The sequence below is a fragment of the Chaetura pelagica genome, unplaced genomic scaffold, assembly GCF_000747805.2.
Source record: "Chaetura pelagica isolate M959 unplaced genomic scaffold, ChaPel_1.0 scaffold142, whole genome shotgun sequence".
In the NCBI taxonomy this organism is placed as follows: domain Eukaryota; kingdom Metazoa; phylum Chordata; class Aves; order Apodiformes; family Apodidae; genus Chaetura; species Chaetura pelagica.
Window position 1 is genome coordinate 6,290,315 of NW_009952973.1, and position 14,166 is coordinate 6,304,480.

The 14,166-nt window shown below is 39.1% G+C and overlaps 1 protein-coding gene across 1 annotated transcript in view; it reads right to left on the minus strand.

The window, feature by feature from the left end:
- The window catches only part of TMEM192 (transmembrane protein 192), a 21,654-nt gene that overhangs the window by 1,695 nt on the left and 5,793 nt on the right, over nucleotides 1-14,166 (minus strand). Inside the window, exons 2-5 of the mRNA XM_009995927.1 lie at nucleotides 11,532-11,678; nucleotides 7,588-7,852; nucleotides 5,548-5,682; nucleotides 1,169-1,271 (exon numbers count right to left, since the gene is read on the minus strand). Of these exons, the coding sequence (XP_009994229.1) occupies nucleotides 1,169-1,271; nucleotides 5,548-5,682; nucleotides 7,588-7,852; nucleotides 11,532-11,678 (650 nt within the window). The remainder of the gene's footprint in view (nucleotides 1-1,168; nucleotides 1,272-5,547; nucleotides 5,683-7,587; nucleotides 7,853-11,531; nucleotides 11,679-14,166) is intronic.

Sequence of the window (14,166 nt, forward strand, 5' to 3'; positions counted from 1 at the left end):
GGAAAGAGAGTCAGAGTTGTATAGAGCTGAATTAAAAACAACTGTTTTGCAATCGGTTCTCACAGGAAGTTTGCACTATTTAATCAAAAATAATCAGTCTTTTCCTCAGCTGGTCATTGTTGCAAACTTATTCTCTGGGCATTTGAAATTTCTCAGGGGAGAAGCTGAATGAGAAAGGAATGAGGTCTACCATGCATTCCCCATAGTGTTCATGTCAATGTGGAAGTCAGACATTGTATCAAAATTCAAGACAACTTTAAATCCTTCCTGTATCCTGGACATCTACTTCCAAGCTCCATAAAAGCATATGCATGCTGTATTTGTGACAGCAGGGGAAGTGCCGAAGTATTAGTCATCTCTGCACTTAACTTTTTACTAAGGTGTCCGTACAGAAAGAAGCAGGACTTATCACATCAGAAAAAATCTAAATAAATTCTTATATGGAAATCCATGTTTGAGGATTGGTTTTTGTTATGTCATACCAGACTTTAGCAGCTGGGATGTTCAAGCAGTCAGAAGGTCCACAAAGGACAGACAAGCAGTAAGCCTCCGTGTTTGTGAGGTTAATATTGGATAGCTTCTCTGTCTCACTCAGAACTTCCTTACCTTTCAAGTAACCCACGCACCTTCACATTTTTTTTTCCCCAAACTGTAAAATATATTCCAAATCCCTTGCTAGAATGTCATGTCCAACTGCTAGCATGTTTTATTCTTCATTTATCAACTGTCCACAATATATTTCCTTGCCTGAAGCCAGTGGAAGGAGCCAGGCTTCTGTAAGCATGTTTTAAGTAACAGTGTAAGACACTGGTATCTCCCATGTATAGTCAACTAACAGATTTACCACAGTTATTTATAGCACATTAAAGATTCATGCAACCATCCACAAATGGTAAATTCATTCCTGTCATCATGGTTGAGGATTTCTGTATCATAACAAATTGCCATTACTATGTATGAAGTACAAGATTGTGCTACTTCTCACATGTGCATGTAAAATACCAGCCTTAAGCATACAGTTTCCTTCAAAACTATTACTCCCATCACAGTTTTGTTTGACAGATTTAAGATTATACCTACGCCTAAAGGAAGTAATGCAATTACATTTGTCAGTGTTGCCTATACACCATGACCAGACACAACATAAGATTAATACAGAAAGTCTTACCTGAATCCAATTTCTGAGGTAATATGAGTAGGGTAGGCATACATCTTTTCTTCTTCTATTATATCAGGTCTTGGCTTTGCACGATTGAAGTTACTTATTTTCACTGCAACAAAATTTTATAAAACAGTTGGAAAGCAACAAAAATGAGAGAAGCTTTATCACCAGGTTCCAAGTTGAAAACAAAAAACTGTAACATGTAAGATTGTCTTAGGTTAGAAGATGGAAAGATAAGGGAATCTGGGAACCAGGGAGGAAGAAAAGCAGAATCTCTGCTCATTTCTTGAATGGCTTTGATTATAAGTTAGTGGTAGGGTGTTGTGTTTTCTTTGGTTTTGTGTGGGTTTTTTTTTCCTTCAGCCCTGCTGCTTAAAAGACCAGAGTGAAGTGAAGACACGAATGGACAAGATTGGACATCCTGCTTAACATCTGCAAATTTTAGTCAGTCACCTAAGAGAAAGACAAACCATAGCTGCCTTTTCAAGGGTACCAAGATTTAGTCTCTAAGTTCAGGCCATAGATTAAGCAGCATGCCATAAAAACCTGAAGTTTTTATACCAGCATCAAGGTTAGAAATTGTCATTTAGGCTCCTTGATAAAGAAATAGTTTAACTAGACTACCTGCAATGAAGCAGCAGCTTGCCTGCTCTAGAACTAGGGCAGATTTGTTACAGAAAGCCATTAAATATTCAAACCAGAATGCCTCTGTGATCAGTGTCACATTGTAAACCTTGCAATGTCAGCTGTCAAAGCCATACATCATTCCTGGGCACTTATGAATAAAATTTAATCTTGCATTTAAACAGATATAGAATAGGAGAAGCTGTAGACATCCTCTGCATTATTTCTGCAAGGAAGCTGAAGACTCAAAACTACTCAATATCAGACCCTGATCACAGGAATGAGAGAGATCCAGAGTGTGGGTTCTGGACTCTCTAGTTAGGGTTGCTCATGAAGTAGTACTTCTAATGTCACTAAAAACACTACAGTCCTCTGTGAGAAAACTAAACTGCTGCAGCAGAAAAAGACTATCCTTAAAAGTCAATAATATGATGGGGTTTATTACAGGCCACCCTGCTAAAACAATGCTAAGACCCTCCAGAGGTTAACTACAAGTTAGGCTCAAAGGTTAGTTATTTCTATGACTGCGTTCCTGTACAAATAAAGCCACAAAGGAATGGATGTGGAATTCCCAACATGTGCTCTTTGTGGGAATGTTAGTCTTTTCTTTAAGTGATATTACAAGTATGTAAGAAAGTCATTAAAGACATATATTTAGTAACCTTTTAAAGCTTGACTGCCTAACCTATTAATAACAAACTTACAACAGTAACCTAACATTTAGAGCTGTATCATGCACATTTACCTCAAACTATGATATACATAAAGTGAACAATTGTATACATACAGTCTGTTATAGGTAAATCACAGTAATTCCTTGTAGATTTTTTAATTCCTGCCTTTGCATCCTACAGCTATGTATACATACACTGCTGAATAGATTTTTTTAGTAAGGCAGTTATACTTCACAGGACATTGGGCATCATACAATCAATGAAATAGCTCCACCAAGCAAGATCTAGAACTACAGTCAGGTATTCCATGCCACAGCTTTCATTTGTAAGGCAATAATATTCAAATGAAAATAAGTCAGGCAAGTGAACCTTCTACACGTAAGTATTTAGACTTCATTCTAGTAGTTAAGAAATAATTATTCCACAGTGGAGAAACAATGTATGAACTGGTGCTACCTTCCCTCCAAAATTTAGGAGTAATATACTCACAAAGGCTGATAATGAGTTGCTAGTGTAAAGTGACCCTAATCTCCCCATTGTTCCTCAGCTACATTATCTGATACTGTCTTAACAGTAATTGGTTTCTGCCAAGTGCTTGCCTTGGAGAAGGGCACTCTAGCCCTGAGCAGAGGATTGCCTTTTTTCTGCTAAAGAAACTTCACTATTTCAGTCACATACTCTGTTTTAAGCAAAAAAAATCAAACACAACACATTACCTGAATGTCACTATTATTACAGATTCTCAGGCTACTTTCAAACCTGACCAAATACATTTGTTCTGCTTCAGTAGAGCTTTAGTTTAATGCTGAAAATATTAAAAAACCACCACTACACACAAGAGACATGCAGACAGTTTCTTAGCTTACATCAGCATGTATTCAGGCAGAAAACAACAAGTCACACTATCCACTGGAAAATGCAACTTGGATGACTGGAGGTCTTCCCCACCTTAAAGCAAGCGTTATGTTACATGAAAATTAACTCTACTTTTGCACACTAAGCTGTGTGAGAATGAAGCTTAGACTGTTTTTGGGAGGCTGCTGAGGAAAGAAGGTAGCTATTATGAAAAGACACTGCCTTAACCCTTCCTAGTAACGCAGCTCTGTCCCTCCTTCACTTTGGTTCTAGCACTCACTGTACCCTTCAAGCCTCCTTCACTGGAAAGCAAAGCACTGCACCCTACAACTTCCTAGTATGAATTGGTTAATGATTTGATGGATACAGAAACCAGCAAAGTAAAGGCTAGGAAACAAGACCCTTTTGGTGACAAATAAGCAGAAAGATAGTTTGAGTGCTCTTACAGAAATCCTCAGACCTCATTACCAAAAAGGTCAATGTTCTTGCAGCTGCTTATCTTTTTCTGGCCAGGGTAAGAGACACACAATATAGCTCTTTGAGCTCCAAGAGGCCTCAGGATAAGAAATAACATTTCACTGAATTCCTGATGTTCTATTAAAGTTCCGAAATTTATCTCTTATTTCCTGAGTTTCAAAGGAATGTAAGTATGCACATGCAAAGCAGGGATGATCTCCAGCATTCTTGGAATAGTTCTCTAGGACTGCCGTGCTTGTGTTCATCACCATTGCCTTTATTCCTTCTCAGGACAGCTAGTCTATTTGAGCCATGCTGGTCCATTCAGAGGAAAGCCTGACGAGCCTACTGCCTGCACAGTTCTAAGAGGATTTAGAGCTGGGATTTATTTCTTATGGCATTTGGATTTTAATGTTGTTGCAGGAGAGTCAAGAATATATTTTATTTGCTAGATGCCCACACTACTTGGCAGTAATTCTCCATGTCCAATTACATACCAAACTTTTCTTCTCCAAAGAAAAGAGCAATTACATTACTAAGAACATACCAAACTTTTCTTCTCCAAAGAAAAGACACAATTAGTAATTAATCTAGGATGAAACCATAAAAGAAATCAGATTAACACAAGTACCAAACACCATCAAAACCACTTCTACTTTTCAAGCTTCATACAGTCCTCAAGAGGGCTATTTCCACACCCCTCCCTTTTGTTTGATTAGAAGTTGGGAGCAAACAATTTTTTGACATTGGTTTTTTTCCTGTCCTCCAAGAAACCAGTGCTGCTGAGGCTACTTAGCTAAGGTATCATCTCCTTGCTTGTAGCTGTTAATAATCAGAAAGCAGCATCTCAGAAGTAGGAGTATGAACTCAAGAACCAGAAATACGTATCATTTAAACACACATGAACTCCACAGTAAGCTGGTTTTCTTCAAACAAAAACATTTTTCAGTGTCTTGTACCTTTTCAGTGTTGTGTTGTTTTTTTGTAAACAGTTACTTTGAGTCAATGCAAGCCATTCATCTCATCTTAAAAACTATTTGGGTTTAAAAAAACTTTGGTTTGAGCTTTTGATTAATCAACATTTTAGACAGTCCTGCAATAGTTTAATGGAAATAGGTTTGTCAAGTCTTGGTGAGTTACACCAAATCTAAAAGCAAATAACCTTACAAGCCAGTGGTGATAGTACAAAGCAATGCTTCACAATTTTATTAAGCAGTTTTATTTCAGTATAAGCACAGATTCCAAGAGCTGCATTTTAACATTCATTAGAGGGAATCTTTCATTTTTGTGACAAAGAGGCACTGAAGCTTTTGGGGCGGAACAAAGAAACAAAGTCTGGAAAGTAAGGCACATCATACTATCCATTACACAAGTCCCACATGTATGTCCCAGAAGCAGTTCTGATGAAGCCAGCTAGCTCTTCCTGCTTCAGTTTGTGAAGCACACATTTTAGAACACACTGCTAAACAGACAAGTGTGCTCACAGGACAGTTTTGCAACAATTACACATTTATTGCCACTTAATTGGATCAACATCTTTGAGGTAACACAGATCTTTCATTTAGCAGCACTAGAGAGACCAAATCCAGCCTGACAGCCTTCCCATTTATTTTGGATTTGGCTCAGTTCTTCCTACAAGCACAGCATCATTCTGTATTTATAGCCACAGTTAAATGTCTCTGGGTACCCGCAAGTGAGCTACTGAGAGGGCAACCAAACAACAGAGTAGCAACTATAACAAGACTCACTCAAAAAGGCAAAATTTACCACTCTCACCTGTGTAAATCACTAAGCATGTCAGGGAGCTAATCAGCTCCAGGCCCAGGACTCCCAGGATAAGATACAGGTACACTCTACTGTGACCAGGAAAGGAATGTTGCACTGACAGAATCAAAAGCAGGGCTGCATTACCTGGAAAACAAATGTTATAGTTCACAGGTGTAACAATTTCACTAGCTGTTGAAAATAATTTATTAAATCTTTCATCTCCAGTGTCTGCACTAGGCTGCAACATTGGCCCATTTCCTTAACACAGGTGATGAAAGTTTGCTGCTGGCAGCAAAATGAGGCTTCAGTTCAACATGTAACCATAACAGTAGAGAATTACTAGTTTTCTTACAGATTTGCAAACAAGAGTGGAAGCAATGGACTTGAAATACCCAGTCTATATGTCAGGTATAAACAGCTTCTACCCTTGTTGCCAGTATCCATCCCCAAAACTGCTTAGAGACTATTAATTTATTTCAATTCCTAAATGGTCCTAAGTGGTGAATTTTAATGTATTTCAGTGAGGCTAACAGAGCAAAAAAACCCAAACATATTCCTTTCATAAGCTGATATTTGCATAGGCCTCCAGTTGCCCGAGTATTACTTTAATACTTGCAAGTCACAAGGCACTGAAAGTTTAAGTGAAATGAGCACAATTAGTCAAGTTTTGAGTTAGACCTAAAAGCATTCTTAATTTACACACCCTCTTCTCCTCTCATACAGCATGTGAAATGTTATTTTCTATCCTGTAGAAATGCCATAACCAGTACTTAGATAATACTAAGTCCATACATTAAGCTAGGGAGCTCTACAATCTTCTTCCATACTGTGTTAGGCAACAGAACTGTCAGGATGGAAATGGTATGAGGAGCGAGTTTGCAGTAATGGAGCTGATCACCTTCTGAACTACAGACGATTTACATCACTTCAGCTTCTACGCAGGCCCAGAGTTTGTCTGGTAGGGGAGAGCTGGCCTCTAAAACCAAAGACAAGCCTAAGAGATTTAGATTACATTGCAACAGGCAGAAACAGTCCTTTTACTCCTTTTTGAAACACCTTAAACCTGCTGTAGCCCGATTGTCACTGCACTCGAAACACATCTTTATCTTCAGAGCTCTATCTAGTGGCCATAGCCTGAAGTTTTACACACTCGTGAAGCTGACAAGATTTTTAAGTGACTGGATGGACAGAAAGCTAGGTTTTTATATAAGGTAGGATAATCTAACTTATCAATTCTGGTGGGAAAATGTCGAGTCCAGTTATTAAGAAGATTTATAGAAGGGAAGTGGGATTATAAGAGGCAAAAATACTGTAAAAGCCACCACTGTTCCCTTCTCCTCTGCTCTTTTTGCGAAAACCCCCTCAAGCTAGATGCTTTTAGTTGTAATTTTTTAAGAAAAGCTACACTAGCTAATTGCACCAATACATCTTTAAGCTTCACTGGCCAGTGATGAAGCTTAGAACATATCATTAAATGACTCCCATACAACACTTTTTGTCCATAAAAGGTAGAAAAAGGCAGTCATAAGTAGCGCTGAATGCTACAAATAGCCTCACTGAAGATGTGAAAATTGCTTATTTTACCAATTTCAGACACAGTAACAGGCAATTAATCTGTTTCTACTTGAATTGCTAAGCCTGAAATGGAAAAAACAGCACAATTCTTGAAAGGACTAGCCATCTTGTCACATATCCAACTAGACATATGAGTACGCAAATCAAGATCACTAGAATCTGAACACTCATCTTACTGGCTGAACATTTTATGGCTAAAGACTAGATGTAAAAGACTGGATGTTTTACTCAACTTCTCACTTGTGGGCATTTTTCCACTACAAAGAGTTCTTTACAATATGCATCTGGCAAGTCAGAAAGGTCAGTCAGGAGGTACATCTATCTAAAATAAATATAATTTGTACATGCTCATAGGCACCTTTTAATAAGTTCATAATATATGACATACATTATACATAAATGGTTCAGTTTTTTTATTGTGTCATCATAGTTTAAAACTTTGTAAGAAAAAACAGGAAAGCAAGTCTACTTCACCTGTGGAGTGTATCAGCAGTGGAAGCCTTTTCAGATGTCTTGTTGACCGGTATATTGAGAAGTAACCTCTGCTTCTGACTTTACTGTGGTGGTGCTGGATGTATCGTTCAAAAAAAACATGCAGAATCCACAGAATTACTTTTGCAATGATTATGACAGTCTGTACTTTAAGTGGGTGAGTATAGTTTCCAGGGCACACATCCTGATTTGGATTGGGGTAAGAACAAAACATAGCTGCCAAAAATGCTAGAACAACAAAAGCAACCTGGAAGAAAAAGGAAGATAGAGGAAAACTCTTGAAGTCAACAATGAACTAGCAATAATAATAAAAAAAAACAGGCTTATGTAATTCATTAACTATGCATTACTTCTGAATTTATTTTATGAGAGAGAATGTATGAAACATTAGACACTTCAACCACTGCATGTCATTCTGAGAACATACTCATGACTGAAATTGCTAAATAGTAAGATTGTCTTCTAGGAGGGCAACCAGTCTCCAGCTTAACAGAACTTAGAATCACTATTCTTCCTGGAATTTCCTCTACATCAATTTCACAATACAAGTCTCAAGTCTCCCCTTCATGGGAAACTACTTATTTCTGGGCTGTCTTTACTATGTCTTTTTACTGTAAGGAGAACTTGATTTATACTCCTTAAAACAAAACACCTGCATCTTTTTAGACTAATTCAATTACATTTGTTACTAATCTGCAGGACAGCCTCCTATCTTAATTGGTACAGTGTACATTTCTTTAAATTGAAATTTTGTAAGTGGAAAAAATCAACTCTTTACTAAATCTATTAATCTCCAGGTTATGACATTAGACAAAAAATGAAACATCACCACAGTAACTTACAAAGTGAGTTATTAACACAGGCTAGGCTGATTTTGCCATTTTGATCAAAACTTAAATCACAATGACCAGACTACAGTCAGACAGATTATATACACATATTTATCCTGTCTTTTAGACATTTCTCCAAATTTTCAGCATGAGCAATCCTTTGGCCAACTAGAATGCAGTCTTGGTACACAGGTATACATACAGGGCTTAAAAAAAAATAATCTTCATAGAATGTTTTTGTCATAGAAAATACTCTATTGTTTTCATTCAGTGAAATGAAAAGATGGTACTTTCTCATCCTGGTTCACCCTACAGAATAGGAATATTTTAAAACATTTGCCAGCTTAATTTCCATACTTAATTATATGGATATATATGAGGTGACTGCCCCCCACTCCGAGCTGATTTTTTATATTTTTATTATTTCTCAAGCAACCTTCTTAATAGAAGTTAATCTTTCAGAACTGCTTTGTTACTCTTGATATGAACTGCCCTTAGCTTACTCTGGTTGTGAATAGTTAGGTAACTAGGGAGGGAGGAAGGCGGGATAATTTTTACACAGTAATCAACAACTAAAAGAGACTTAGACCAAAGGGTGGATAGAAGGTGGGAGGAAAAATAACTTTAAAAAAGCATGTGTGCCCTTTATTATCCATAAAACCTTTACTTTAAATGCAAATTAAACCCCAAATTATCTTGAGATGGATTAAGCACCTAGATTAAGAAGCTAAATGAGAGGAAGTGTTATTAACAAAATGTGTTTAAGACTATTACTTTACTACCTCCTTTTCTTAAAAAGCTAAGAATAATCCAGCTAACCCATAATTTCTTTGGTCAATTTCCTGTTCATTTTGCCATTTTCAAACAATAACACATTTAGTTCTACTCCATCCAGGTGTTAGGAATGCATTTCAGTACAGAACATTATTAAACTGATGCAAGTGAGAATGGCCTAGCATTAAAGTCTGCTAATTACTACAGCAGTGCATACAAGAGGTAACAGGCAGTTGAGTGGCATTTAATAAATATGTTTTCCTTACATTTTAGGACAGTCCAGCAACAGTTGCTTCATTCTAGTACAGGGTATTTTTTCATATACAAAAGTTATTCTTATAAAGAGCAGAATTTCAGTTTTGTGTATGTGCATACACAGAAAAGGGGGGGTGGAAAGACAGGGTTAACAAAATGGAATTATTTCTAGCCTGTACATTTCACACTGCTCTCCAGAGTCTCCTGATAGGAGTTAAAGGCCTTCAGAAAAGCAAGTCTTGGCAAGAGGAAAGCCACTCAAAAACCCAGCCCCACCACACTCCAGCATACCCTACCCATGAGTTCCAGATTATATGAAACGAGGCAGCTGTGCCAAAGTAACTATTTGCTGCCTAACCCTATTTGTTGGCACAGAAGGGTGGATAAGAAATGTTACAAGTTACAAAGTACTTCAGAGATGCATTACAGCTCTACCATGTAATATTATGATGGCTTAACTTCTGCAGGATACCTGCCCCTTTGGCAGGCTGTACATCAAAAGCTAACCTGGTATCCCCATATTCCACAAGGTTTGTGTATGCTTGCAGAAGTGGAGAAGGAAATCCAGTAAGTTTGTTTTCACTATCCATCTCTTCAGCGAGAGAGACAGCACCATCTCATGTGGCAATTACAATGCTGTTATTTCACCAACAGAAAAGGATACTTCACCATTTTACTTTATAGACCAACTGACCATTGAAGCAGGCTCAGCAACAGCATAAGACTTTACTTGGACAGCATGTTTTGACAGAGACCTTAGCAGTTTTCTTCCTTGACCTCCCCACACTTCTCTCAAACTGTAGAAGGAAAGTGATGCGGATAGAAGAGGCAGCAGTTTTCTAGGATCTGGGTGATTAACATTTGGTCCATCAGTTACAGTAGAAAATAGGAAGGCCCCAAGGCTAGGTGGAAAAACATTTACTGCTCTACTACCAATAGGAGTGTCTACCTTCGCAAGACAGACTTCAAGTGCCAACTTGATGGGATGACACCAGAGTTCATCTGACAGGGGAAGATAATAAGGCTGGATATTCAGTTTCCATTGGGAATTTTGGTAGTTTATTCTTTCCTAAGTCTACTTGACAGGCAAAGGAACATTTATTGATGTTACAAAGAGGCTCACAAAACATTTTTTTCTCAAATTAGAAGGCCAGGACAGATTGTTTGAACAGCCTTATTCAACTGCCCATAAAGAGACCTTAGCATGCACTTTTAACGTTCTGGCAGAGAGCACATTTTGCAGCACAGTAGGCACAGCATTTTTTTTGTTTGAGATCATACGAAACTCTAAAATAGCTAGTGTCACATACAGACAGGTATTGTGCACTCTCTGGCTTTATAAACTACTATCTTCAGGTTAGTTTTAGCGGTATTAGGATCAGAGCTCTTGAACCTTCCTTCTTCATGTTTGGTTTCCACATGCTCACAAGCAACAATAAGCTTCTTCAGCTTATCAAGGATAAGTTCGCTACCAGGCAAGAGTGTTATCGACTTCTGTCTATCAGGCTCAAAAAGACCGTCATACTGCTACATACAAGATCCATCCTTTCTCTGTGCTTTTCACCCTTAGCCCCTAGAAGTCAGTCAGAGCAGTAGGTAACATTTGGATTCCTTTCTCTCCCCACAAACTACCATGCAAAACCTCTGTAGCAAGTTCAGCTTCTTGGTTAGCTGCCATAAGAAATATCCTGTGTCTTCCCTGTGAAATTAAGTTCAGCCTCCAGGAGGCATGGCATCAAATTTTCTTAGCCCTCTCTAACTAGTCTAAGCACTTTGCCAGACTAATTATTTTAAAAGTACATTTCCAACAGGACAGAATTACTACTTGAAAAGCTTTTCTTCCTAATAAGGTGTGTCATGGCATGTTAGAGCTGACAACCAACCAGAATGACAACACAGCAAGTATCATGTAGCATATACACTATCAAAATTTATTGGCAAATAAGACTTTACTGGTTTGGAAAAGCAGTGTTTGCTAGTCTCAGGAGACTTCTGTCCATGTGAACAGCAAGAATTCAGAATAGGGACACCTAATTTTCATAAAGAAATAATGCTTTTTGAACTTACATGTATTAGCAACAGAAAATTGGCAAAGAGAACTGCTGGAATAGCATGAAACCTTGGCCTCAGTTGGGAATGTAACGTATGAGAAGAAATAAGTGGTGCATCCAGTAGAGGATCATCTTCCAAACTCTGTGTTATTTCCAAGGAACCCTGGAACAGAAGGGGAATGCAAAGACTAGTAAAGGTAAGCTCTAAAAGTAAATTAACAAGTCTTAGCAATTTCCCATTACCAAATCAAGCTTTTTTGGGGAAAAAACAAAAAAGGTTATTTTCTTGAGACAAGCTCTTAAAATCTCGACATCTTTAAGATCACCACATCTTTATGTAAGAACTCAGTCCCAGAGGAATCCTATACTAATCCATCTCCCAGCATCATACTGATGGGAGCTTTCAGGAACTTCAGTCTTTAAATGTATTACAAGCGTTTGAGCAACCCTGTGAGAGGCCACAAGTATTAGTATGTTTATGTGAAAAGGTGGAAAAAGTGACAACTAAAGTCTCTCTCACAGGCTTTATAGAGGTACTGCAAAAATCCTCATTATTCTTACTTCTGTCCAGCTACAGTTCGAAGCAATAATGAAGCTGCAGTTGCAAGTGATTTCAGCTGCTGACACTACTGACATGTCAAAAAGCCTTGCAGCAGCAGTTCAGGCAAGAAAGAAGCAATAGTTCACAGATGGAAGAAGATGCTACCAAGTGCTAGGCAAGACATGTTCCGCTTTCACTAGAGAGCATACAACCCTTATTGTCATGTTGGCACCAATTATTAGGGCTTTGACTTCATATCCAGCTCAGATGTTTTCAGCTATGTAAATTTCCAGAAGTAGCTTTTACTTAAGTAAAAAGTAAAATGAAGAACAGGTGGAAGGAAAAACCTTTCCTATTGGACAAGGACCTTGCCCCAGTGCCACGCATCTCAGCTCCTTACAGGCCAGGACAAAGTCATTCCGCTTAAGCTGAACACACACAGCTACTATGAATGCTCAAGTTTCCCTCTTAGCATCTCACGTCCCATGCTATGACTTGCTTGCTTCAAGAGATAAGGAAACTCATGATTCCCAGCCAAGTTTCAACTGCTCTTCTCCTGAGTGATATGAACCACAGCCCAGAACAAGACAAGGGCAGATCTAATTCCCCTCCAGATTGCTGGCTTTTCAAAATGCCACATCAAGGTTCACTGGGATATTTACTGTTTTTAAATGGAGGGCTTCTCCTTGCCATAAGAGAAAGCAGCCTGTCTCAAGTAAGTGAAATATGTAATTTTTCTAGACAGTAGCACAAGAAAGGAGAATTTAAGTTTTGGGATTAGACCTAGGTTTATACTTCACATTAGCCAGACAATGTAGATTGGTTCCCAAGAGTTATTTCACCTACAGACAGCTGCCTACAGTGAGGAAACTGGTCACCAATGGTTATTTCAGTCAGCAATCAGTTTTTATTTTAGTACTGTAAATGCCACACTTGCCCAACCATAGAAGAGTGTGAACAGGCCTCTGTCAGATTTGGTTCCTTTTAATTAGCCCAGTCTTTGAACGTAAGCAACCCTTGCTGAAATACCTGCCTAGTAATATGATCTTCTGCTGCAGACCTAAGGGTTTACAAATTGCATTCCTCTTATGTCACTGACATAAATTCCAGTACAACTATAGCCACTGTCCCTCATCCCCCATTTTCAGCAGCCAGGTACAATTTTAAGCTCTGGACTGGCACTCCAAGATATCTTCCCTCATTCCTACCCAACGCAAAGCAAAGCTAACAGCTCACACCTCCCACAAAGACAAGTGATCCTCCTTAGAACAATATCCTTCATCTCATGAGAACAGGGTATCTCATCTCTTCTGCACTACCACAACAGATCAGCACACTCCTTCTCAGACAGAACTTCAACAGAATGTTTGACCATGCTACTTAATGAATTGAGAACAACTACAATTCCTCTTTGCACCCTGAAATACAGCTAGAATTAGGAAGCACTGGGTGACATAACCTCTCTGAGCAGATATTACTACAGGTAATGTGGGGAAGAGAGGAATTAAAGCAAGATAGATGATCATAGAACGGTTTAGGTTGCAAGGGACCTTTTAAAGATCACCTAGGTCCAACCTCCCCTGCATAGGCAGGGACACATCCCACAAGACCAGGTTCCTCAAAGCCCCATCCAGTCTGGCCTTGAATGCAGCCACTGCGACATTAAGAAAAACTAGCAAGCATCATAACAGGAGGTTTCACTTAATTAAGACGTGCTAATTCCACAGTTCTTAAAAACCAAAGAACCTTCAAGAAAAGGCCTTCTGTTCGGCATAGACATTGCCACAAGCACGGGTCAAGGCTTCAGCCTCTCGGCTGATCCGTTTCCAGCATGTGACCAGCCCAGCAGCAGCCCAGCCCCAGCCAGCCCGGCCCGGGCTTCTGGCCGGGGTGGGGACGGGGACACCCAGATAAACAGCAAAACACCGTGATCGAGCCAGCGCGCTGCGTGGAATAAACAACGCAGAAAAACTAAACAAGCCAGGCGAGCAGCCTCGATTAGGTTAATAATCTCGATTAATAAGCAGGCCAGTTACGCGGAGGGTGCATCAAGCACGCCCGGGGAAGGGCAGGCAGCGCTCCGCACCGCGGGGCCCGCAGGCAGCACGGG